This window comes from Zea mays, chromosome 6 (assembly GCF_902167145.1).
Source record: "Zea mays cultivar B73 chromosome 6, Zm-B73-REFERENCE-NAM-5.0, whole genome shotgun sequence".
In the NCBI taxonomy this organism is placed as follows: Eukaryota; Viridiplantae; Streptophyta; class Magnoliopsida; order Poales; family Poaceae; genus Zea; species Zea mays.
The window spans coordinates 142,321,790-142,348,954 of NC_050101.1; the positions used below are offsets into that span (position 1 = coordinate 142,321,790).

Consider the following 27,165-nt stretch of genomic DNA (forward strand, 5'->3'; position numbering starts at 1 on the left):
AGCGGGCCGCCGCCCGCACAGGGACCGACCCCAACTCGGCGCACTCCCCTCCCCAACACTGATGATGAACATCCTTGAAGCTGGGGGAGGGGCAGAGGCCGCAGCCCGGCTTGCTTCTCCCCACCCAGGGGCTGGTGGTCACCGTCTTGGGTGACCACCGGCGAGGGGATGCGGCTAGGCTGCCTGATGAAAATCCTTGAAGCCGAACGATGGCTGAAAGGTACCAGCTTCCATGAAGTTGCGTTCCTCCAACGACGAGGCAAAAGAATCGTGGGCGTTCCCCATCCGGGGGCTCGGAAGGTGGAAAGACGCGATGCATAAGGGAGCGTGAAAACATGGTCGCCTTTCAAGGGGATCACCCTCCTTTTAAAGGCGACTCTCCCCACGTGCGTCCTCAGCCATCGCGGGCTGAGTCTTCTCCAACACGCTCCAAGGTCCTCCCCCTACGGCACGGGGGTTGGGCCCCACACGTCATGCGAGCTGGCCCAGGGCAGAAGAAGCCAAACCGCCACGCGCGGTGCATGCAACTGCCCAGCGGTTACAAGCATTCCTCCACTTTCGCCCAGACCAGTGGGTGAAAGGGCGGACAGCCATGCAGGCGGCATGCAACCGCGCCAAGTGGACGCACCCCTTCGACTCCAACGCGCCCAGCATGGAGGCCCAGGCCCACACGTCATGCGAGCAACTGCACTGCCACTCGCGCCACTACCGTGCCTCCTCGACTGCGGAACCAGTACCGCGACTCGAGGCAACCCTGCGTATGACCCAACAGTGCCAGCCAGGCGCATCGGTCACGGGTCAGTCAGCCGCGGGAGAAGGCACGACGGTCAATACGGCCAAAAATGGGCCGACAGTAATGGCGGTGGCAGGCGAGCGGAAGCAGCGGTCACGTCGTCAGTCAAGCTCACGTCCCCTCATGGGACAGCGGGAGAACCCTCTCCCACGGTGTGAAGACGGCACGCCCGTGTTCCGTTCCTCGAACGACTCGCACGCGCATAACGGCTGCCCCATGAACCACTCGTCCCGTCGCACTAACTCTGCGGCAGGACAGGCGGCACCTTTGTCAGGAGAAGCGGATGACGCTTCGCCTTTGCCATAATGACCGCGTCAAAAAAGGTGCGCCACGCCATTTCGATTTCGTATCCTTTTCCTTTTCCTCTTTCTCTCTCTTACAACAGGGACTGGGAAAGGGGGATACCCCGGAAGGGATCCTTCTCCGTAAAGGAAACGGGCCCCGAGCCCCCCTACTGATCAGAGGTTCGAAGGCTGGCCCCTCGGAGGGGTTCAACAGCCGCCTCAGAGCGCTCGGGCTCCGTGCCCACTACTGGTCAGAGGTTCGAGGGCCGGCCCCTCGGAAGGGTTCAACGGCCGCCTCAGGCCACTCGGGCTCCGCGCCCACTACTGATCAGGGGTTCGTAGGCTGGCCCACGAAGGGTTCACAACCGCCTCAGACACAGAGCGAGGGATGACCCTGGGTACGTTCAATACATAACCAAGGCTCGGGCTACGCTCCCGAGGTACCCTAGGACATTTCCGAGACCAGCGGGAACGATCTTGTAACGGAATCCCATCAGAGGGAGGCATCGAGCCCTCGGACCCCGTCAAAAGGGGACCGGGTCTGGCAGATCAGCCGCAGGTACTTTTGGAGCGCGCCTCCGGGCCTCTAGCCGACCCCTAACAAATGGGGCACGAGCGTCCACTCGGATTACCCGTCAGCAGCTCACTGGAGACACCATGTTCGGCGCCCTCCAAGGGCAACATGGCGCTTTTCCCCCCTCCTCCTTGCGGAAAGGCGACGCAGGGGCGTATGTAAAAAAGTCGAGTCTGTCCTTGACCGTCCTCTCGTCCTGTGCGGAGGCTCGGGGGCTGCTCTCGCAAACCCGGCTCCGGCCAAACCGTTGACAACGTCAACATACCAGCCTGAGAACTTGGGACCCGACTGTGCACCCGGGCTATGGCCAGCTCACATGAGGGAACGACCAGACCGGCCGAAGCATTGCGAAATGCATTAAGACCTCGAAGGAGTCAAACCACTCCTCCGAGGCCTCGGGGGCTACACCCGGCGGGTGCGCTCGCGCGCACCCACCGGAACCAAACGCAACCGAGAAAGGCTGGTCCCCTTGCAAAGGTGGCCTGACACCTTTATCCTGACGCACGCCCTCCAGTCGACAGAGCCGAAGTGACCGTAGTCACTTCGCCGCTCCACTGACCGGCCTGACAAGAGGACAGCGCCGCCTGCGCCGCTCCGACTGCTGTGCCACTCGACAGAGTGAGGCTGACAGCAGCCAAGTCTGGCCTCGAGCGCCATAGGAAGCTCCGCCTCGCCCGACCCCAAGGCTCGGACTCGGGCTCAGCCCCGGAAGACGACGAACTCCGCTTCGCCCGACCCTAGGGCTCGGACTCGGGCTCAGCCCCGGAAGACGACAAACTCCCCTTCGCCCGACCCCAGGGCACGGACTCGGGCTCAGCCCCGGAAGACGACGAACTCCGCTTCGCCCGACCCTAGGGCTCGGACTCAGCCCTGGCCTCAGCCGACGGTCTCCGCCTCGCCCGACCCAGGGGCTCGGACTCGACCTCGGTCTTGGAAGACAGACTCGACCTCGACCTCGGAGGAGCCTCCACCTCGCCCAACCCAGGGCTCGGACCGACCACGTCACAGGAGGCGCCATCATTACCCTACCCCAAGCTGACTCAGGCTACAGGGAACAAGACTGGCGTCCCATCTGGCTCGCTCCGGTAAACGAGTAATGATGGCGTCCCGCATGCTCTATGACGACGGCGGCTCTCAGCCTCCTTACGGAAGCAAGAGGACGTCAGCAAGGACTCGACAGCCCCGATAGCTGTCCTTCCGCCAGGCTCCATCGCTCCTCCGACGGCCACGACACCACACGAACCAGGCGTCAAAACCTCTCCGGCTGCCACGATGGCATGTACTTAGGGCGCTAGCTCTCCTCCGTTAGACACGTTAGCACACTGCTACACCCCCCATTGTAAACCTGGATACTTTCCTTACGCCTATAAAAGGAAGGTCCAGGGCCCTCTTACAGAGGTTGGCCGCGCGGGGAAGGACAGGACGGCGCTCGCGTGAGGCCGCTCGCTCCCTCCCGCGTGGACGCTTGTAACCCCCTACTGCAAGCGCACCCGACCTGGGCGCGGGACAAACATGAAGGCCGCGGGTTTCCCCTTTGACGCCTGTCTCCCTCCGGCTTCTCTTCCCCCCTTCGTGCTCCGTCTCGCGGCGACCCATCTGGGCTGGGGCACGCGGCGACAATTTACTCGTCGGTCCAGGGACCCCCCGGGTTCCAAACGCCGACACTAACAATACTCAACTCGAGCCTCCTACGACAAGAAATGAAGCAATGCAACATGGTCACGCAATGGTGCCAACAAACTGTTCTAATAACTAGAAACAATCGAGACCTAACAACACAAACTAAAACAACTTTCTGGATACCAGATTACAACCCACGAAGAGAAACTGCACTACCAACTTGTGTCCACACTAGCAACACATGGCTTTCAACCGAGGATTCTTCTTGATAGTGGCATTCACCCAAGCGACATATCAAACACCTCCGTTGCATTTTTTTGGATTTGTTGGTTTCCTGCCTCCACCAACTTTTTTGGCTTATTTTTTTTATTTTTCTTATGAAGGTATCTTTGGCTTCAGTGCACGAGATAACCTTGTTAGTCACTTCAATATCTTCAAGACCTTCCAGCCTGGAGGTTCTCCTTACCCATCCAGCTTGATCACCAATCTTGATTTTTCTTTTCTTGTTTTAATAACCTGAAACCCCACATCCACAACTTCATTCTCATTTTTTTCCATTCCCACTCCCCTGAGAATCCTGCATCATAACTCCCACAGTTTCGACAGAATCATCTATCTCCCAAGAACTAAAGAGACCATCATCAGAACCCCCCCATATCTAGTTTCTCTTCAATATTAACCTCATCATCCTAATTAGTTCTTTTGTTAGTTTCGTTATTCTTTTGAGAGATACCTAAGGAAACCAAAGCAGTTTTCTTAGGAGTATTGCCCTCAATGTTCTTCTCTAGAATTAACCATCCTTCACATTATCAATTCTAGCTTTTTCCCCATACTTCTTGAACATGTCCTCTTCCATCTCATTCACCTCCATAGATGCCCTTTTTACCAAGATTCACAGGGTCCTCATTCCAGCCTTCTTTAGGGATGGCAATGGGTCGGGTTCGGATCGGGTAGAGTAAATACCCGCCCGCGACCATGCCCGCGGGGTTTATCCATATCCGCCCATGACTATACCCACGGGTAAAATTTTGTACCCGTGCCCATACCCATCGGGTATCGGGTGGATATCGGGTATCTGTCGGGTATAATAGCTTGGTGCATTCTACCTAAATGAAGTCTAGTGCAGTTCTGAGCGTCGCACCTCGCCATGATCACCGGAGGCACATAATGTTGTTGCACAGTGCAGTCGTGTAGATGTAGCCCTGGACATGTGTTGCTAATGTTTTTTTGTTAATAAACTTCCAACTCGTCAAAATTGGAGAGTAGCTAGCATAGTCGTCTGGTGTATTAACACTCTCTTAGCTCAAGTACTTGTACTAGATAGCACTGGTACTACGTACTGGCACTTTATCAAACGTACTGGCACTAGTACTAGAACCAGATCAGAAGCATCAACAGACAGGGAGGGATGGCAGTAGGATGAGCTGTCGAGGATGGACGACTAGCTAGTGTACTGGTAGGTTGAAAATCTAAAATCACTATTTTCGGATATCCGTCGGGTACCCGCGGGTATGAAATCAAATCCGTACCCGACCCGTAATAAAATCGGGTCGGGTACGGGTAAGACCCACGGGTCAAAATTCGTGCCCGTACCCGTACCCGACGGGTCGGATATCCGAACCCTCGGGTAAAATTGCTATCCCTAGCCTTCTTCCACTATTGATTCAACCTTGAAACACTAGTACAAAGGAGCTCTATAGTGATGGTTGTAAACCTATTTTCATTGGCGTTTCTTAGAACCGTTGGTACTAGGGGCCAGTAAAAATCATCATTTTTACAGGCGGATAACTGAGGGTCGACAGTGAAAATCGATTTCCACTGGCGGTTGAGTTAAGAAAACCGCCAGTGGAAATCGCTAGTAAAAATTATTTTTAAAAAAATTAAACAGGTTTTTTTAAAACAACAAAAAATTATTTAAGGAGAGGACTCACCCCCACCACCCACCCACCCGACCGTCTCCGTCAAAGTCGCAAGTCGCGGCATTTTTCGCGCGCTACGCGGTTATTAGTAATCGAACCGTCGACCTCACCCTCGCGTGTACTCTCCACTACCACTCCGCTTATGGCATGCATTGTGTCTAGTTTGTAGTTGTTTTGTTCACATATTACAACTATTTGAGTGTAAATTGCTTATTTGAGACTCTAAACGAATTCAAATAAAAAGTTGTCAACTACAAAGTTGAATAACTTTTAGAGACCTATAACTTTTATTTTGGTGGTTTTGTCATACGAGGTTGTTTGAAAAACTCAAAAAATTAAGGATAAAAATGATTTCTAGTGGCGGTTCTTTAAGAAAATCACCACTAGAAATCGATTTCTACAGACGGTTCCTTAAGAAATCCGCCACTAGAAATCATGGATCTTTACAGGTGATTTTCTTAAGGAATCGCCTGTAGAAATACAATTTCTAGTGACGGTTTTCTTAAAAAAACCGCCACTAAAAATAGCACAGTCGGTTGATAAACGAATCCGTATGTAAAAATATATCGTCCCACAGGCTTTGAGCCTTTTTCTACTAGTGAAAAACACATCATAAAGAAAAAGGTTTTACCCCAACTTCAATGACACACCAATTATATATATGTCACATGAGAATTTATGTCACGAAATGCTAATATTCCGTTTCATATACGACTCAACAAATCACCGTACATGCATGCATATACTATACATTCATACATATAGACACATTCTTGCTTTCGTACACGTTATGCATATAATTCGAGCGCAAAATATATATAGATAGAGAGAAGGTACGTCTAGCTTTTATTTTGTATCTATATATATGGATACATAGACACTACAATTTTGTTTGGCGCAGATTATTGTAGCATTTTGTGATGGCCTATGCCGGGGCTGGGCACAGACCCGTCGGCGGCCGACTGCGCCATCGCCTCCCCACCCTTGGCGACGGCGACGGCGACCTCAGTGTTGCTAGCAGGCGGTGCGGGTGGCGGCGTCGTCGACGGCGCCGTATCTCTGGTCAGTTGCTGGGAAGAAGGGCTCGGTAAGCTCTCCCTCTCCTTGGCGTGCGCTGCCGCTTGATGATCTGTTTGTGCATGCTGGCGGTCATGACTTGGCGCCATCGTCCTGGCTTGCAGCATGGACGACGACGATGCTGTCAGCAAGAGAAGCACGAACACGATTTTGTGTGCGGAAGCCATATAAGGGACCCTGAAAGAGAGCCTAGCTAGCTTGTTGGTAAGCTAGTTAGATGTCTATCGAGAGAGACTAGCTAGTTGTTATAAGGTAGCTAGTTACACCGTTTGTGTTGGTGCTGAAGAACTGCTAGTCTCGTAGTTGTGAGAGACGAGTGTGTGTGTGTGTGTGTGTTCTTGCAATGAGAAAAATGCGAGGTGCTTGGCCATGTATTTATATAGGCGAGCTAGGGAGAACGGAGCAGCATGTTGCGGCCGGCCAGCAAGCGCGTGCGCGTAATCTGTCTGTGCGCGCGCCAGCTGCACGGGAGTGAGCTTTTTGCGACCTACCCGGCCGGTCAAATATGTGAGGCCCATGCATGCATCGCCACCACATTTTTCCGTAAGTTTCAAAACTCATAATTTAAAGTGCTTGCTGGTGATGATGTGGTGCACTGTCGGTCGTTCCTGTTCCTCCTCCTCTCAATCCAGGCATCCGTTCGATGATCTGGTTCAAAGAACTTGCATGATTCGATTAGGGAGGCTTTGCTACCGTCATGAATTCGCCACGTGGAAACATGGCAGAAGCGTGCAACTCGTTGTCCCTCTCTCTCTCTCTCGCAGCACTGTGCAGTGGGCTACCGCCTCTGCGCCTTTTGGGCACACACTGCACTGCACACAGTGTAGGACCCCCGGCCCTCAGCACGATGCCACGATCGTGGCCGCTCCATGTGTGCATAAGGCTATTCGCAAGCATTATCTTTAATTTTTTTCCCTTATATCACTTTTTTGGGTCACATCATCAACATTTCACCTCTTATGTTTTCATCTCCCGCAGCGGTTCCCCCTAAAATCTCCCTCTATACCCACTACAACTATAAAATATCATTATTCAACCCTATTTATCATCTATTACCATTTTTTCTTCAACTATTAAATACGTGAACAGTGTTTAGAGTAGCCTGCCAACTTACGCTGTTGTGACGTTCTGACGCTGCCTTCCCCCGCGTAGGGAGCCTGGCAGAGGACGCCGCTGCGGCTATAGCGGGTGCCCTGTAGCCCCCATGCATGCTACAGAGCAAGGGGAGGGGACTCGCACAACAAGCGTTGCAGACAGTCTAATACTACGTGTGTGAGTCACGAGCACGCGCGTACGACCTCGTCATCAGCCTAGCTCCTGCCAACTTTTTTGCAAATTAGCCCTTTTTCGGGTTTTTTTTGCACAATTATGCCCCTGCCAGTTTCATTTCATAAAAATGAACCCTATGCTCGGCGCCAACAGTTTTAGCGTGCATACGTCAGATGCAGGTATGAGTTGGAATCTACGTGTCACGTACCTCGGCACCATGGATCTTGGCGCCGAGGTAGGCGCCCGGTGGGAGGGGCGGCGCGGTGGGAGGGCGGCGCGGGCGGGGCCGGCCGGGGGCGGGGCGGCGAGGGCGGGGCTCCGGTGGCGCGGACGGGCGGCGCAGGCAAATAGGGCGCGCGCGGCGGCCGGCAAACAGAGCGTGGGCGCGGGTCAGAATTAGGGGGTCGACGCCAAGATCTATAGCGCCGACCTCCTGACACGTGGACTGCCGCGGCCAGGGGGTCGGCGCCATAGATCTTGGTGCCGACCCCCTGACACGTCACGGCCAGCCAGGCATCCACGTCAGGCAGACATGCGCCAATATTGTTGGCGCCGGCACACACTAGCTAGGCGCCAATGATGATGGCGCCGAGGATAGGGTCCATTTTTTGAAATGAAACTGCCAAAGGCATAATTATGCAAAAAAAAGGACCAATTTGCAAAAAAAGTTGGTAGCTCCTGTGAGTGGCTCCACGGCCTCGCCAATTCGTCCTGCCCAACCTCTTCTTCCTCGACCTCCAGCCTCGGGCCGATCATCTTCTTCCATCGATCTTTGTAAGAGATCTGAGATCCCCAAAGGGAATCAAATTAAATACCCGATTCTAAGTGGCATTTCGCCAGAGAGCCCAGATTTCCTCAGTATTCTCCACCCGGCGTGAGAGGCTGGCGGGAGTTCGTAGCTACGACGGACGCGATACAATCTTTACTACTTATTAAGACTCTAAGGGTAGCCTGCCTTTTTTCGTTCTGCCATCCGTGAATCTAGACCGTTTGCTTCATCTAAAGACGATCCGACCGTGCTCCGCCCGCGCCCCCTCCGCCTCCCTCGTCCCAGCCGTCCCTGCCTTTGGCAACCACCCCGCCCCAAAATCTCTTTCTCCGCTGCGCTGCAAACCCACCGCTTCCACCATCGCCACTCGTCACCCCTTGCTCCCATAGTCCCCATACCATGCCCGACCTCCACCCGCCGGAGCACCAAGTCGCCGGTCACCGCGCCTCCGCCAGCAAGCTGGGCCCGCTCATCGACGGCTCCGGCCTCTTCTACAAGCCGCTCCAGGCCGGCGACCGTGGGGAGCACGAGGTCGCCTTCTATGAGGCGTTCTCCGCCCACGCCGCCGTCCCGGCCCGCATCCGAGACACCTTCTTCCCCCGGTTCCACGGCACGCGACTCCTCCCCACCGAGGCGCAGCCCGGGGAGCCGCATCCGCACCTCGTCCTCGACGACCTCCTCGCGGGGTTTGAGGCGCCCTGCGTCGCAGACATCAAGATCGGCGCCATCACGTGGCCACCGAGTTCGCCGGAGCCCTACATCGCCAAGTACCTCGCCAAGGACCGCGGGACCACGAGCGTTCTGCTCGGATTCCGCGTCTTGCGTCCGAGTCGTCGGCCCCGAGGGCGCCGTGTGGCGGACGGAGCGCCCGGAGGTGAAGGCTATGGACACCGTCGGCGTCCGCCGCGTGCTCCGGCGCTACGTGTCATCCGCTTGCCGACGAGGGGATGGACTGCGCGCTCGCGGCGGCGGTGTACGGAGGAAAAGGTGGAGTCTTGTCACAGCTGCGCGAGCTCAAGGCATGGTTGGAGGAGCAGACTCTGTTCCACTTCTACTCGGCGTCGATTCTTCTGGGCTATGATGCTGCTGCAGTCGCAGCAGGCGGAGGTGGGGGTGGGGTAACAGTGAAGCTGGTGGACTTTGCCCATGTGGCCGAGGGTGATGGGGTGATTGACCACAACTTCCTGGGCGAGCTCTGCTAGCTGATCAAGTTCGTTTCTGACATTGTTCCAGAGACTCCTTAGACGCAGCCTTTGGGTCCTTCTTAAGAGAGGATCCTGACATTTTTGATTTGATAACAAAGGTAATGCTCACCCTTGATATATTAATTGCTCTTTTTGTTTGTTAGATGTACTGCTTTATATGAAGGTATTGTCGTATTGATAGTAGATATCGGTTCAATGATGTAAAGTAGAATAAGAAATTTTCGCATGGCTTAGATTAGATTTTGTGTCGCCATGGGAGCAGGGGATAAAGTGGATGGAAAGATTCGTTCATGTCTCTGTGGTCCTCAAATCTTCTTCGACGTTTGATCTCCTGAATAAAAGAATATAATATTGTCACCTCAGCAAAAGCTAGGACACCAAAAGAAACAGTTGATTATGCATCTGGCGATGTTATTGGTAGACTGTAACATGCTATTTAAAAGTGAGGTATTTGTTCTGAATACATTTTTACTTGATTGTTGAATGGTATGTGTAGCACGAATTTAATTCAAGGGAATCAAGGTATTGGAATTTGAATATATTGTTATTACAGCCTCCGAATTTGTTAAATGATTCTAAAATTATTTGCATTCCTGATGATGGGGGTCATGGATTGGTCTTACCCTTTGAAGTGGGATATGTTATACACTGAAGACAAGCCTTTTTAGAGCAACTCCATCAGATCCCTTATATTACGTATTTTGTAGGACAATACCCTAAAACCATTTCAGCATTTAGGCGAGCACTGTTGCAGAAAATTACCTTAAATTTGTCTTCTATATTTTTTAGGAATAGGGGAGAAGGGGTTGTCTCCTTTGATCCTTTCTTTACACGAGAAAGGGCTGTTTTAAGGGATGTCTTAAAAATTATAGGTGGGATATGAGATAGGAGATCTGTTGCAGCACCTCTATCTCCAAAAATGTTACTCCCTCCGTACCAAAATAATATTTGTTTTAGCTCTTGGTTTTTATGTCTATATCTATATCTATATCTATACTACTTATTAAGGCTGCAAGGGTAGCCTGTCTCCCTTGCATTCTGCCGTTAGACAATCTCAGTCGCCCGTTCTATCCTTCTGTGATCTAAACCGTACGATCCCACACAACAGTCCCACTCCCCGATCCTGCTCACCAGCCCCGAAGCCATTGCGCCCCGAAGCCATCGCGCAACCGCCCCGCTCGCGAGGCACCCCCTCCCTCCCCCGAACATGAGCTCGTGCCGCCGTCCTCCTACTGCCCAAATCTGCGCCGCCGCCATCCTCCCCCCGCCCCGCTCGCGATCTATGAGATGAGACGGTTGCCGCCCTCTACTCCTTTTAATCGCGTGTCACATGCTTCGCGTTCTCTCCCCACGTGGTCGCTTCCCAGCTTGTGGTCGTCACGCCCCATACAGGTTTTTGTGCATCAGAGCTCTGTGGTTTCACCCTTCTCCATCCTCATCTTGGCTACGGTCTCGCCATAGTTTCAGGTATACAAGCCACAAGCCACCACTCTACTCGCGCTCAGGTTTCTTATCGTCAGCTGGCTCCTATGGATGGCATTGTGGGGGCTCCGATGTTTAAATTTGGGTGGGGAATGTGTTTGGGAAGGGTTGGTGGTGCCTGATGTACATTAGGATGGAGTCTGGTGGACTTGGCCGGTGTTTGGCATCACCTGGTGGCGAGTGGGATGCCCCTGTGTGCTTGCCGCTGGAGCATTACGGAAGAAAGGTGGGGTTGGGTGAGAGGAGGTATCACATACATGCAGCCATTCCCTACCATGACGTTGGACATTTATTTCAAAAGAAGGTGGAAGAACACATACACTTTGAAGTCCAATTTATTCCTAACCTTTTTAGGACTTTCAGGGAACACTTGGGATTGGAAAACAAATACATTGTTACAGCATAACTCTGCGGATTCGAATTTGAACAATGTTATGTTGTTAACTCTTTCTTATCTTTTGCAGAGTGTTATTACTTGCTAAAGGCACTGCCATATATAAATCTTTTTCTTGTGCCATTTTTTGATCTTATTTGATACCGGTGTTTATTATCTTCCTTTGTCTGCAATACGATATGTATGCTTCTTATTTTTGGTGAAAGTACTATATTATGCCTAATTATTTTATGTTACCGACAACCATATTCAGGGGTGACTATGGTGAGTGGATTACTTTTCTTGCTCTGTTGATGCGTCTATTTTTCTTCTTTGCGGGTAGAGTAGCAAACATGGTTCACATATGAGTACTTTTTAGATTTTTTATGTCAGCTAATAATCAAATTTGTACTTGTTTTCGAGATAACTGAATGCTACATTTTTTAAGGGAACAAAATATACCTTGCGCCCAACCTGAACAAATTTTATTACTTACTGGAATCATTCATTTGTATGACTCAAGAAAAAGAAAAGGGACACTTCACATCTTTGTAGCATTGATTCTGAACCGATTTATATTTAGGTCTACCCAGTTTCTTTGCACATTTTCATTATTTTTCTCAGGATGTTCCATTGTTCACATTGTATTTCTTCTGTTAATAGGAAGCACTTTCAGCTGCAAAAAAAGAAAGCAGCAGTGAGGATGAAGATGACAGTAGTGAGGAAAGTTCGGATGATGAGCCAACAAAAGTTGAAGAAAAGAAGGTACATACAAATTCTTGGATGTAGGCAATGTATTATTAATATTAACCACTATTAACTAGATGCTTTATCAGGCTCCAAAAGTATCAGAAAACATTGGATCTGAGGATGAATCTTCTGAAGACGAGAGTGATAAAGACAGTGAAGAGCCTCAGGCATGCCATCATTTAACACCTCAGGCACGCCATCATTTTTGTTTCACAACTCAAAAGTAAAGGAAAACACTAAAAGTATGCAGGCAGTATGAGGGACACACACAGTTTACTGAAACTCCCTTACACAGACACATACACACCGTGTTCACTGAAACATTCAGATTTCACTAAACTGCAACTTCTCCAAACAAACACTATCTGCGGCTCGGTCAAGTAACGAGCCTCGGCTCGGCTCGCTCCTCTAGCGAGCCTAAAAAGTCGGCTCGGTTCGGCGAGCCAACGAGCCTGACCATAAGCATGAAATCAGTCTCCAAAATATAATATAAAGTCTCAAAAATAATTTAAGTGACACGTCTTAAATTAGTAAAATAAATATATATCATATAATATAGAAAATAAGTTAATTTTGTACAGTAATCTAAAAATATAAATTAATCATCTATTTAGTACCTATAATATATGCTAATTAAAATTTATATAACAAAAATGTTGTTGTTCGAGCCAGCTCGCGAGCTGAACTGGCTCGCTCTTTTATTGAGCCAGAAAAAAACTCCGCTCGACCTTGTTCTAAGCACAGTTTCTGGATCGGAGGAGCATCCCCGCCTAGGTCTCTGCAGCCATGGTTCGCGGATCGCTCGGCAAGCTTGCATCGCGCGCCCTCTCCGTCGCCGGGAGATGGCAGCACCAGCAGCTCCGCCGCCTCAACATCCACGAGTACCAGGTGCCTAGCGCTCCCAGATTGGCACTTTGCCCTCCCATTAGTATTGCGTGGGATTTATTCGTGCTATTTTGGAGGCTAGGACTGATGGATTAGGGTTTGTGGATTGTTTGGGTCTGCAGGGCGCATAGTTGATGGGTAAATACGGGATCAACGTGCCCAGGGGCGCGGCGGCTGGGTCCGTACATGAGGTCAAGGACGCCTTGAAGAACATGTTCCCCAGCGAGAAAGAGGTGATGACGCCATAGCTTCCTCATCGTCTGTTATTCGACCCATCATTATGTTCATCTTATCGCGTCGTGATCCAAAATGCCAGTCGTCCATTGCTTGGGTGTGACAGTCGTGGTGATTTAGAAGAATGTAGTTTACTTAGAATTTATGCTGAGTTGTGGTTGAATTTTTATTAATCTATGATTGAATTTTCTTTTTATGGGTGCTGGAATTTATGTTGTCAAGGGGCTATTGTTTTGCAAGACAATTTTCATAGTTCGTGGGTATAAACAGTATTTTATATTTGGCATCCAAACGAAGTTATGCTACAATCTTCCATGCCATATCTGACATTATCATATTGCTTCTGCTCAATGCTATGTGCAATGTTTCTGCCCTTTCTGATGTATGCATGCTTTTTATGAAAATGCTATGTGCAATGTTCCTGACCTTTTTTATGTATGCATGTCTATGAAAAAAATAGTTCTGTATATAGTTAAGCAACGTGTATCTTGCTTGTAATCTAAGGTAAAATTAGACATTTACAGTTTGTACATTGCAATTTAGTCACAGTTTCATACTCAAGGTGTTCTCATTGCAGATAGTTGTTAAAAGTCAAATCCTTGCTGGTGGCCGAGGGCTGGGAACTTTCAAAAGCGGATTGCAAAGTGGTGTCCATATTGTTAAGGCTGAGGAAGCTGAATTGATTGCAAGTAAGTGTGTATTATATAGCAAGTACTTGAATTCATTATGTATTGCTGGCTTGCTGTGACTTGACGAAGGAAAACAAACTATAACAGTTCTTCCTAGAATTTCTTAGATTTCTTGCCTTTCAACTGTTGCTATTCGTGATAATGACACTTATTTGTCATTCCAATATGCATTCCCTTGGTTTATAATTAAAGCCAAAAAATTTAAAAGAGAAAAACATAGAAGGCTACTTTTACTTTCTACACACGTGAGGGATAAGCACATACTTAATTTCCGTTCTTATACACTAATTTTATTTTGATTTGTTTGGTGCTGAAATTTGCTACCATGAAACTCTACTTGTATGATGAAGCATGCATGAGTACTTTATTGTTTAACTAAGGCCATCTCCAGCAGATCCCCCTATCACATCCCCTATTTCAAACTTCACTCTGCAAACAATGTCATCTACAATTCCGCGTCCCCAATTTTACCCTATCCACTGGAGACAGTCTAAATGGATCTGTTTCAGGAATATTGCTTCGTGGACAGATCACTGTGTTCACACATTTATTGCAGAATTTAACATGGTTTATTCATTGTAATTGGTTGATTGGTTTCATGTGGGTGATTCCTCTCACAATAGGTTCTGCTATTAGGTTGTGCACGTCAGTCATGTTTCGTGTATTATTTTAATCGCTGAATGGGTCATACTGGTACTGCAGGTAAAATGTTAGGCCAGATTCTGATAACGAAACAAACTGGTCCAGAGGGAAAGATTGTGAGCAAGGTTAGAACTTACTTGAGGCCATCTTTTGCCTTTATATGTTTCTGTTTGAACTTTGAACCGTGATTGGCTTCATGACACATTTGTTATTGGTCTGTTGGTGTGTTTACATGTTACTGTAGTTCATTTACTCTGTGGAACTTGCTATGCTATTTCTTCATTCTTGGCATGTTTGTTTTTGTACCCATTACTTTTATTTTACTCTATGCCGAGATGCTAAGAACATTACAAATGTTCTCCATCATGTGGGTTCTCCATCTTTCATTTACCAAGTTTTGGCCCTTCTGCACTTGAGTTAGTATGTCAATAATAGGAAATCCAGACTCTTCTGTGAAAACACAAAGTACCACATGTATCCACTTTCTCTTTATTCTCCATTCTTATGTTCATGGGAAATAGTAACAGCAGGACTGCACCATACTGTCATATAAAGTACTCCCTCTAATAGTAAATATTACTCCCTCCGTTCTTTTTTATTTGTCGCGGTTTAGTTCAAAAATGAACTAACGGGTGACAAATATTTGAGAACGGAGGTAGTGCCTGTTTTAAGATCTGTTCCCATCAAAGTTTAACTATGACCAGTAGTAATACATAAAGTAGATAGGTTGACAACATAACTTTCATGTTATGAGATTTTTTTTGTAAAGTAATTTTATAATATGTAATTCTTATCATTTTAACATCATCATAAAATTCGGAGTAAAATTTCTACCTTTTATACAATGTATATGTCCAAGAATGCATATTTTTTTGTAGGGAAAGGGACTCAGTACCATTAAGGCCATACTCTGTACATGATATATTGATATCTGATCGTTTCCATCATTCTATGGCTTTCTTCTTAACCTTAGGATGGATTTATATTTACTATTTTGATCTCAGTGCATTTCAATTTTAAATAGTTCTTCATATTTTTGTTGTTATGACTATGCTGTATGAAAGTCATTACCTCATGCTTTTAGTTTGCAATATTTCCTTGCATATCGAAGATTTCTAGAGATTGATACTGTATGTTCTCTTCGGTAGGTCTACTTGTGTGAGAAACTATCTCTTACAAATGAGATGTACTTTGCCATCACCCTTGATAGGAAAACTGCTGGTCCGGTATGCCATTTATCTCAAATATTACTTTGCTGTTCATTTTATAATTTCTATTAGTGGGCTTTTCTTGTATTTTTTAAATAAGTCAGTGCATTGTGGTGATTAACAGTCAAAGTAACTTAATGCACATCGTCAATCTCCTTTTTCTGAAATGGTTGTATATTTTGTGAAGTTTTTTTAACCCTCATTTCTGATTGCCCATTTCAGCTCATTATTGCTTGCAGCAGGGGAGGAAAACACTATAGTTGACCTCAATGTTCAAAGGATGGCCAGGTATTTCTTTTTTTCCTGTCTCTATTCAACTGTTGTCGCATAGCTAATCTTGAACTACGGATTGCGACAGCCATTAGAATCCAGTTATATATACTTTGCTGCAGTGAGCAGCCAATTGGCCATAGACCGAACAATCTCATGTTCATGATGAAAAAGAAAAAAAATGAGGGATTTAGAGTTTTGGAACCCAATTTGTTTTTACCTTTCGAGCTTGGTTGCAATGAACAGGAAGTGACTTCAACCCTTTATAGTGCAGGGTTGCAGGCTGTAGTTTCTTTTTAATTGTTTGCATGTATGCAGTGATGATGCATGACAAATCAAAGGTGCTATTTGCTTTTGACCTACCTTATGTAAGAATTTATGATGTGTAAACAGGCTACCTAATTCCCTTCCATCACATAAAATTGTTACCTGTTTGTATAACAAATAACTGCATTCTAGAAGATCACAGATAGTCAATAACATAAACTGCTCGTTCTTGGATTCGGAATTTTTTAAACCCAATGTGCAATGTAATAACTATGGACACCCCATCCATGCATTTAAATATGTATATTAAAAATATTAATGTGGTTTATGTCCAATGCATTTCTTAACTAACTACCTTCATCTAACACAATATTTAGGGCTACATCATCTTGTTGTTGACGGGTTCCGTGTGTTCAATCGCCGAGCAGAAAGCCAGGAACAGAACTTAGGCGTTGGCGATTGGCATCTCCCTCCCCTAAGCCATGGCCACCGGGCGGCCCGTACGACTCGTGCTGGATGCCTCCCTCCTCCTCGACCCCTCCTCCACCAGGGAGGCGGCGGCGGTGGCTCTGCGGCCCGGGGTAGAGGAGCTGTTGCGGCGGTTGCGCTACTCCAACCTGACTGTGGTATGAGTGGCTTGGTTTTGTGTCTATTGGCGCGATTCGTCATTGTTTTGCTAAATGAGTTGGTTGAGATCTTACTGTTTAATAGTGTCGTACTGTTCAAGGAAATGCTCTCGCTGATAGATTGTCCCAGGAACTTGGCTAAAAGCTCAACTTTTCCGTTTTTCTCTCCTGTTGATTAATGTCATATGCTCGAATGTTTAGGATCCTTGATGTCTTTTTAGGAACTTGGCTAAAAGCTCAACTTTGCAGTAATCCTTGATATCTGCATTTAGGATCCCGTTTAGGGCTACATCATCTTGTTGTTGATGGGTTCCTTGTGTTCAAGTTTTAGCCCAATAAATAGTTCAAATGCTTGCTGCTACTGGATCAGTAGAGCTTACAAGAGTTCATAAACTGAGCAAGTGATGGGCATCTGATTATATCCTCTTCTATCCTTTTTCAGGCAATCTGCTATGCAGAGGGCATGCCAACTAATGAGGTGCTCTACTTATCTACATTATTATTACATCCCTCTGAAGTTGTATCTTCAGAAGTTCACATTGACAGTATTTGCTTCCTCTTGCCATACTTACCCATCATGGCCCATGGGGTGTCTATCTTATCATGCCATCTTCAAAGAATGGCATCATGTTAACAAAAATGAATGAGAAATCAGTCATTTCTAATGGAAAGGTAGTTTCTTACTGCTGATCTGGTGGCAATTTCCTGTTAAACTTCTGCTTACTAGCATATGTTTCAATAATCTTTATGCATGGTCAAATGTTTCTATCTTATGTCCTGATATAATCAAGTGCATGATAACCCATGTCAAGTTCATCATGAAATATGGGACCATTGAGTTTTGAATTTATCTTATGTAATTGTTATCCTTCATATCAGAAATAATGGTTTTTTTGTCACTGCCTTTGAGTTTTGAACATTTAAGACACTTGTTGGCTATTTGCTTGAGTACACCAGATTTCTTAACTGTCGAAGCTTCTTGCTTCAGCACAAAAGATTTCTTAACTATCGAAACTTCCATACCAACCCTATGCGCCCTTATGAAATTGCTGTGAAAATAATGTTGTTCTAATATTTAACAGTTGTATATTTTAGTAAAAAAAGATCATAATAGGCACTCACAAAATAAATAAATAAATATGCTTACAAGTTCCCCCTATTTCCTTTTATTAGTCAGGCTTTCTTGAAAAGGTCACAAGCTCACACTTGTTTGGCTCTATAGCACTTCTTGCGAAAAGTGGGAATCTTTCTCTAACTGAATTAATGTTAGAATGGAGCCGAACAAGTTTATGTTTTTATGCGACTTCAAGAGTTGACAAAGGTTTAAGTTCTGAGCTCCAGAATCAGAATTGGAGAGTTCTTTCTGTAGGTAAGCCTATACACTGGGACTGAAAAGCCATGTTTTATTTTTAGGCTATTTTTAGCAAGTCATTTTTGTATTAGAACTTTACTCAAGATAGAATGTGGCAATTTCTGTATTACATAATGGAACATTTGCCCTTGTGAGGGATGATGGGAACTGATACACTTCACTGGTCCAGCTAATGAATGTAGCATAGAGGTTCCTGTGTTTTAAATGTTCAAAGGCTTCAGCAGTTGCTTCTCACCTTGGCTACTCTAATAAAAAGGGTAAGTTTGCCCTTGCTTTCTTCTTAAACACTTATTGTAATTACAGAGTACATTGATTTGGAGTGTCTCCCTCTTTGATGTAGGAACTATGTGACTCATCTGTTCTGGTGATTGGATATATAATGAAAATATTCTGTGAGGAAGACTTCGCAAGGGCAAGTTACTTTAGAGTTTACAGTGTAAATGAATATTAACAGCTACTTATGTATTGTTTAACAACATGAACATCACGCTTTTTCATCTTGCTTACTTACAGAGATGTGGTTCTGTCACTTATGTGACTGTTGCCGTGTATGGAGACGAGGACAAGCCAGCGCTTATAATGTTTACAGAGATGTGGTTCTGTGACTGTTGTCGTGTACTCAGGCTTTATTTCAACAGGATTTAAATATGAGATGTAGAGTGATTGATGTACATCACTTCACTAATCATGAAATCTGTAGAAGGCGAAACTACTAGCCATATATGATATGCATAATCTGTGTGGTAAACATTATCAATATCACACAAATTATTTTTAATGGGTTTTGCATTATCATAGTGATTGTTGTCGTTCCGTTTTTATGTTTCATACAAATTTTTTTTTACTCCCGTCGCAACGCACGGGCACTCACCTAGTACAAGATGAAGGAGACGAGCGAGAGTTTGTCACGCGGACGGTATGAAGACGCGTGACGCGCTCGTGCTTAGGAGTAGAGAAGAGACTTTTATTTGTTTATAAACATAAAAAGAAAAAAAAATACTTCCGGCTCCATCCGCCGGGCCTTATTTGGCATTGACCGGGTAAACTTGACAAACGTGGGCCTGTAGTGGCCGTGCGGGCGGCTCGGCCCATAACGAAGGCGTTAGGGTTTCCCCTCGCAGTTGCCGTGCGGCCGTGCCTCATATACACAATCTTTCGCGCTCCTACCGGCTACCGCCGCGGCTTCCTTCTCTACCCTTCCCTCGCGCCGCCGCCACCGCAAGAGTATCTCAACTCCGCCTCGAGACCTCCCCCCCTCGCTGGTCTCAGCCATGGTGAGATCTCTCTCGTCCTTGCTCTAGCGCTTGTTGCATCTTCGCTGCGCTGCAGCCATGGATTTGGCCTCGCCCTTACGAACCCCTGACGTGCGGCGGCTCTTGTTTTGTGGTTCCAGGTGAAATATTCGACGGAGCCGTCCAACCCCACCAAGTGTAAGCTTCTTTAACAAAGGTTTCCATGCGTATTTCTGCATCTGCGGGTTTTCTGATTCGCCTGTGGTTCTCTTTTATTCGATGTAGCCGCTAAGGCCATGGGCCGTGACCTACGTGTTCACTTCAAGGTAAGAGATCCCTATCTGCCTCCTGTCCGAGATCCTATTTTAACAGATCTCATGATTTGTTTCTGTTATTTTTGTGCTGCGTTCGGCTATAGTCTAGGTATAATACATCTAGGATTCATCTTTACTCTTCAAGTAGTGTATGCCGTTCAACTCACGCTACCACCTATCATGTTTCCGCCTCTACACATAAATGTGAATACTATTCAATATAAACTTAGTCAAAGTTAAGCTAATCTAACATGCACAAATTTCAATCCTCGTTGAATACCTCTTATGTTAGTTAATCTCCGTCATTGCATCAGCTTATTTGGTTAAGGCGCCAGGTCCCAAAAGAATTTGCTTACATATTCTTTGCTTACATATTCTGATAGCGTTTAGAATGCCAGCTTCATTGTTATTGGGCAGACCAGGTTTCACAACTTGATTCCAATTAGATCAGTAAGTGAAGTACGTGATGTCTACTTGCGTTACTTAGTGAATCTCTGTAATTGCCAGCAGTTTAATGCACCAGACACCAAACGAATGTGCTTACATATAGTGGAAAACCTTTAGAATGGCAGCTTCATTACTATTTGAAAGCATGCATTTTCCTGGTGTGGCAATGTTGGAGGGCAGGTGTGGCAACTTGTCTCTGTTGCTGCTGTGCAAGCCACTCTGTGGTTGAAAGCATGCATTTTCCTGGTTCTGTGGTATATATATGCTGCCAAATGAACTGTCTGATGTTGATTAAATGGTTATGTTTGTGTGCTAAATGAAAATTAGACTCTTCATCAATTTTTTCTTATTGATAAGTCCATTAAGCGCAGTTGCACGATGTGTGGTATATATATGCTGCCAAATGAACTGTCTGATGTTGATTATATGGTTATGTTTGTGTGCTAAATGAAAATTAGACTCTTCATCAAATTTTTCTTATTGATAAGTCCATTAAGCGCAGTTGCACGATGCTCTACTTTTTGTAGGTGTCATTCCTATTGGTAGTGTTGATTTCTGTAGCTGAATACCCTAAAGAAAAAAGCAGGATGCTGTGCTATATACTAGCAGTATCCCCGTAAACTCTAGGAACACGATGATCATCGTTATTGGGTGAACCTTTGGTCATGTCCATGTGTTGGACAACTCCATGTCAATTGGTTCAGTAAATGATGGCACATTTGTTTTCACATATTTTGTAGCTTGGGTGTGTTAATTTTGGTGTGATAATGGTTGTGATAATTTCTCTGTCCATTCATAAGATGGCACACAATATATTTCAGTTGCTGACGCTATTTATTTTTTTGATATGATGTGGATATATTTTTTGTGTATGTTAATGCACCTATCATGCTTGCAGAACACACGTGAGACAGCTTTTGCCCTTAGGAAGTTGTCACTCACCAAGGCCAAAAGTTACCTTGAGGATGTGATCGCCCACAAGCAGGCCATCCCGTTCCGCAGGTATTGTGGTGGTGTTGGGCGCACTGCTCAGGCTAAGTCTCGCCACTCAAATGGTCAGGGACGCTGGCCTGTCAAGTCTGCTAAATTCATTCTAGACCTTCTCAAGAATGCAGAGAGCAATGCTGAGGTCTACAATTCTACTTTGCGCTGTCAGAGCTATCTTTGCATCTATAATGTATGCTAATTATGTCAATTTCTCTGCTGCAGGTGAAAGGACTTGATGTGGATACCCTCTATGTGTCGCACATTCAAGTTAATCAGGCTCAGAAGCAGCGACGCAGGACATACCGTGCTCATGGACGCATCAACCGTAAGTCTATCTAACTAAAGTTGAAGTTTTGCTATGCGATGAACTGTTCTTCATTTGGAGCTTAACATTCTGTTTGCCTACCTGGTCCAGCTTACATGTCCTCCCCATGCCACATAGAGCTCATCTTGTCGGAGAAGGAAGAACCAGTGAAGAAAGAGGTATGTGGACATGTGGTTGTGTACACTGTTGCACTTGATTACCTGATTCAGTGCATGGGATTAATGTTGTGCTATTGTGGTCAATCGTTTCCTTTTCAGGCCGAGTCTCAGATCGCAACCAGGAAGGCTTAGAGAAGGGGCTCTATCTTCTGTGATTGGCTTAGTACAAGTTTTGGCTGATTATTTGTTGTCTCATACTGTTTACCTGAGTATTGTTTGCAAGTGCTTTATCACTGTCCGAACTGTGCATGCAATTCACTGGTCTAGAGTATTGTTCGTGGATTGTTTCATATTTGTGCGTATGGCTCATGTCTGTTGCTTTGCTTTAATCTGTACCGAACATTAAGTGTAGCATTAACAATCTGAAGCGAACATCAAGAGTAGGGCTGTCCTTAGCATATGGTTTGTGGTTGTTGCATCCTTATAACTATCTCCGAACCCATCCTTGCATCCCATCTATTTCTAACCCCATTGTGAACAGTGTAAAAAGTAAAGTTTTTTGAGTGACTGTAACCTACTGGTCGCCCTATGTCTCGTCCCGTCTATTTCTAACTTCACTAAAATCATCTCCATGAGATTCTTTATTTTTCTCTCTATTTGACTTTTTATTTGCTCTCTATAAATATTAAAATTTATATATAACAACTCATTGACTCCTGAACATGTAAGTTAGTTTGGCTATTGATAGTTGCTAGCCAAATTTGGCTAGTGAGAATCAATTTAAAGAGCCAGATAGCTTGACAAGTTAAATGACTTAGTCTATTAGAGGGTTATTTTACTAGTAAGTAGCTAAAATTTAGCTTAATAAGCCGTTTATCTAGTCTTTTAGAGATGCTATAACAGTGTTTTCCTATCTTCCGCCCCATCTATTTCTAGCTTCGCTGACAGTGTTTTCATTGACTATCGCTAATCTGCTGGACACGGTCAACTAGAACGTTACGTGCTTGGCCGATGGAAACATATATTGGGCGATAGGATGTCCAGAAGTAATTTCTGTAGTATTTTAACGTTTCTCTATTTTAGCTAGTTTTGTGGAATTTTACTAGGTGCATAAATTTGTTGAGGGGTACACCACCGATGGAAATATATATTGGGTGATAGGATGTCCAGAAGGAATTTCTGCAGTATTTTAACGTTTATCTATATTATTTAGTTTTGTGGAATTTTACTAGGTGCATAAATTTGTTGAGTGGTACACCGTAGGTTTACACCAGCTGCATGAAGTGTTAGCGCACAAGGGAGTAAGGATCTGATTGGTTGGGTTACGGTTATGGAAAAAGCTATGAAAAATGGTGTTGTAAGTTGTGAGATCTATAAAGCTAAAAAAATTAGGTGAAAGTTCATTTATATTTTTTTGCGTAATTTTATTCAAAAGCTGCTAAAAACAGGTCTAAATGTGCTTTCAATTTTATATTGTGAAAAAGATGGTTTATAGAAAAACGACTTTCTGGTTTTATCCTTTTAGTTTGGCTTTTTTATTTTGGAGGCAAAAGTCAAAGCTAAACCAAACACACACAAGGATCACTTGGGCAAGTATAGCCTCAGTGAGTTTGAGCTGACTCACAGTTTAATACATTAATTTGACATGTTTTTATATCTAATATCTTTTTTCCCACATGATGGATCCTTAATTTTGACAATAACTATGTGTGACATGTTTTTTATATCTAATATCTTTTTCTCTCAAATGATGGATCCTTAGTTTCGACAATAACTATGTGGTACAACTAGAGATGAAAAAAATCCTCTTTCGACAATAACTATGTGGCAGCCGATAACAATTGTGTTATGTTAATACACCTCAAAATATATATGGTAACATGTTAGCAAACATGACATGAAAGAGAATATTATACCAATCTTTATATATGTATTATTATATGATTTTATATATGTAACACCTCAAAACCATCAACTAAAAATAATGCATTTTAAATATTAGTAGTGAGTACAGTAAATATTTTTTCTTTCAAGTTTTTTATCTTACTTACCTTTAGAATATTTTTTGTTTGCTAATATTTGATTGATGTTTGTTTTTATAAAATTTCTTGTATTGAGAACCCAATTAATTAATATGAGAATTTTGGTCCAAAAATAAATTCTTTAATGATAAATATTGTTGGTTTAATTATTATGAAATTTTAGAGATATTTAAAAATATATTTATTTATATTTTTGGGAAATAAGTATAAAAGAAAAATAAAAAAATAAAAAAGGAGAAACCCTAATCTATTCGCCCAAGTCGGTCCATCAGGGCCCAACCAGCCCAGGCGCGCCTCACACCCTCTCCCTCTTACCGCCGTGCGGGCCCCACTTGTAGGTTGTCTCCCTCCTCTAGCCGCGCCCTACGCGCGCGCGCTCGGCTGCGTGCCGGCCGAGCCGCCCAGCACCCCGGCCCAGCTGAGCCCCACTGGCCCCCTCACCTCCCCGCGCAAGAAACCACCAGCACTGCTCCCCTTCCTCTCCCCCATTCACTCTCCACTCCAAGTAACGGCCACCATTAATGGTCGTTGACGGAGCCGTCGGTCGCCTCTCCCTTTCGATGGCACCCTCTCCTCTTCCCCTCTCCCTCTATAAAAGGGCACGCCGAGCCCCTTCTCCTCCCCTCACCCAAGCTCTCTCCCTCTCCTCTCTCTCCCCTGCCCGCGCTCGCAGCGTAGTGCCACGGCCACGCCCGAGCTCCACCCGGATCGTCCGCCACCGTTCGCGCAGCACGCCCGAGCTCTGCCCGAGCCCTGCCATGCCATGCCGCGTCTCACCCGAGCCCCTGCCTCAACCGCGCCTCACCTAAGCCCCTGTTGTCCGCCACCGCGTCGTGCCCGTGCCTCGCCGTTAGTCTAAGGTTGAAGACAACCCAAATTTTGATTCATTTTTCAAAGCGTGTTTTGAGTTAGTTTATGAATTTTGTAAATTATTGTTGTAATATTGGAACACTGTGATTTGAAATTCATGTGTATGTGAGTTATTGGGTATATATGCGTGAATTGTTATTAGTCGTGTTATTTGTTTACAATGACTTTAGAATATTGGATTAGAAAAAAGTACGACAAAATTTGGTAGACATGTGTTAGCAGTAAAAATACTAGATAAGTAATTTCATAGTTAACTTTGTTTATGATGAATTTTAGAGTTTATCTAGAAGTTATAATCAAATGTTCATTTAGGCTCGCTAAATAAATAATGGAAACTTATTAACACAGAATTAGTAAGTTGTGTGGAATTCATAATAATGAAAGAATTATAGGTTAATCAGTAGTCTAATTTATTATTAAATGTTTTGACCTCTGATTATTATAATGATATTTTCTTTTAGAAAGAAAGGATAAAACTAAAAGAATATCATTATTTATAATAGAAATAATTAATTGGTAATTTATCTCTGTAGAAGTGGTTAAGTCATTACATCTAAGCTATGTTAAGTAAAATACTTTGGCAGTCGCATGGCCATATAACTTTCTCCCTCTACATTTTTCTATTTGTACCCAAGTAATGTATATAATAATGTTTACTTTTCAGATGTTTGCATAATTTTATGGAATTTGTCTAAATAGGATTTTCTAGAATTACCAACCCTAATCCTTGATTACCCTATGATAAATACTATGCTTAGCAATCTGTGCTACTGCTCAACTTGATAATTATGATGTCACTCTTTAAATTATAATATTGTCCCGGAAATGAAATTTGTATTCTGATGTTAACTCGATGGCTAAACAAGATCATTTCGTATTAAATCGAACATGGAGTGACCACTAGGATAACAGTGCAACCACAAGTGCTATAATAGCTCTGACTTTTGTAGTTACCTCTATAGACTTAGTGCTTAGCAACTCTACCTGAAAGATGGGCAAGAGGGGACGACAGTGGTTTGGTGGCAGCTAATGTTAATATGGGGTGATAGTCTTGGCTAAGTTACCTCGCCGAGAGGGTCATCAATACTGACGCGGAAACCTTAGCGGGTGGCTTTGTACTAAGGATATTTTATAAAAGCCTCATAATGGATCCTAGCCATTCACCTCGGCAATGTTTACGAGTTCATACAACCCAGGCTAGATTTTCTCATACCCCTGATATTGTTCAAACCTTATAGTCAGCGAAGTAATAGCTTGATCAACAACGGGTTAAAAGTAATTTATTCTAATTGAGTCCTCAACAGACTGTGAAGCAATAGATGAATCATTAGGGGTCTCATCAAATTGTCTCTTCCTTTTGATTTTATGGTGGGTACGAAATGTTGGTTCAATGTCCATGTCACGTGCAATTTCTTTTGTAGACTCTAATGCTTTTAGAAAACCAGTTTCTCTATTAGCAGTGAAATAAGAAATTAGCCCCTGCAATTTCTCAATTGCAATACCAATAAGCATATGCTTTTCTTGTAATTGTTTGCTAACCAAATTGATAGCAGATAGTACTTCATACCAGATAACTATTGACACCACAAATTCAAAGTTACCAAGCTCATTAGTTTCCAAGGAATTAGCCTCATCGCTTATAATCTCATCGTTATCACTATCAGATACCTGAAATAAAGCTTCTCTTATTTCTGGCATATGCAATCTTATAGCCTTTACACTATCAACACCACTCTCCCAACGAGTAGTGTCGGGGACCATAATTAGGGGTACCCTCAAGGCTCCTAATTCTCAGCTGGTAACCCCCATCAGCACAAAGCTGCAAAGGTCTGATGGGTGCGACTAAGTCAGGGATCGGTCCATTCGAGGGACTCGATCACGCCTCGCCCGAGCCCAGCCTCGGGCAAGGGCAGCCGACCCCGGAGGATCTCCGTCTCGCCCGAGGCCCCCTCCAGCGACGAACATACTTTCGGCTCGCCCGAGGCCCAGTCTTCGCCAAGAAGCAACCCTGGCCAAATCGCCACGCCAACCGACCAAATCGCAGGGGCATTTAATGCAAAGGCGGTCTGACACCTTTATCCTGACGCACGTCCTCCAGTCGACAGAGCCGAAGTGACCGCAGTCACTTCGCCGCTCCACTGACCGGCCTGACAGAAGGACAGCGCCGCCTGCGCCGCTCCGACTGCTGTGCCACTCGACAGAGTGAGGCTAACAGGCAGTCAGGCCCGGCCTCAGGCACCATAGGAAACTCCGCTCCGCCCGACCCAGGGCTCGGACTCGGGCTCAGCCCCGGAAGACGGCGAACTCCGCTCCGCCCGACCCAGGGCTCAGACTTGGGCTCAGCCCCGGAAGACGGCGAACTCCGCTCCACCCGACCCGGAAGACGGAGAACTCCGCTCCGCCCGACCCAGGGCTCGGACTTGGGCTCAGCCCCGGAAGACGACGAACTCCGCTCCGCCCGACCCAGGGCTCAGACTTGGGCTCAGCCCCGGAAGACGGCGAGCTCCGATCCACCCGACCCTAGGGCTCGGACTCGGGCTCA

The 27,165-nt window shown here is 45.6% G+C and overlaps 2 protein-coding genes, 1 non-coding gene and 1 pseudogene across 4 annotated transcripts; 3 read left to right on the top strand and 1 right to left on the bottom strand.

The window, feature by feature from the left end:
- Window positions 1–6,030: 6,030 nt before the first annotated feature.
- On the bottom strand, window positions 6,031–6,611 carry LOC103630130 (uncharacterized). Its single transcript, NM_001149761.2, has one exon. It carries the CDS (start codon window positions 6,432–6,434, stop codon window positions 6,093–6,095), a length of 342 nt encoding a protein of 113 aa, NP_001143233.2. The 5' UTR covers window positions 6,435–6,611; the 3' UTR covers window positions 6,031–6,092.
- Window positions 6,612–8,650: 2,039 nt separating this feature from the next.
- On the top strand, window positions 8,651–19,086 carry LOC103630133 (inositol polyphosphate multikinase and succinate--CoA ligase [ADP-forming] subunit beta pseudogene; annotated as a pseudogene). The gene is made up of 14 exons (NR_160854.1): window positions 8,651–9,608; window positions 12,029–12,130; window positions 12,202–13,003; window positions 13,123–13,233; window positions 13,812–13,923; window positions 14,626–14,690; window positions 15,714–15,791; window positions 15,996–16,061; window positions 16,688–16,936; window positions 17,379–17,608; window positions 18,110–18,305; window positions 18,478–18,565; window positions 18,649–18,720; window positions 18,822–19,086. The product of NR_160854.1 is annotated as an inositol polyphosphate multikinase and succinate--CoA ligase [ADP-forming] subunit beta pseudogene (transcript).
- Window positions 19,087–19,492: 406 nt separating this feature from the next.
- On the top strand, window positions 19,493–22,168 carry LOC100194089 (60S ribosomal protein L17). The gene is given in 7 exon segments (NM_001139143.1): window positions 19,493–19,582; window positions 19,702–19,738; window positions 19,826–19,866; window positions 21,200–21,430; window positions 21,511–21,613; window positions 21,704–21,771; window positions 21,871–22,168. Coding segments are annotated over 7 exon segments (516 nt in total). The 5' UTR covers window positions 19,493–19,579; the 3' UTR covers window positions 21,904–22,168.
- Window positions 20,878–21,022, top strand: LOC111589642 (small nucleolar RNA snoR74). The gene has a single exon (XR_004850994.1). It is a non-coding gene; the product is annotated as a small nucleolar RNA snoR74 (small nucleolar RNA).
- Window positions 22,169–27,165: the final 4,997 nt, after the last annotated feature.

What these genes read in the sequence shown, in the direction of transcription:
- LOC103630130 (NM_001149761.2), bottom strand. Translation starts at nt 6,434, where the DNA reads ATGGCTTCCGCACACAAAATCGTGTTCGTGCTTCTCTTGCTGACAGCA.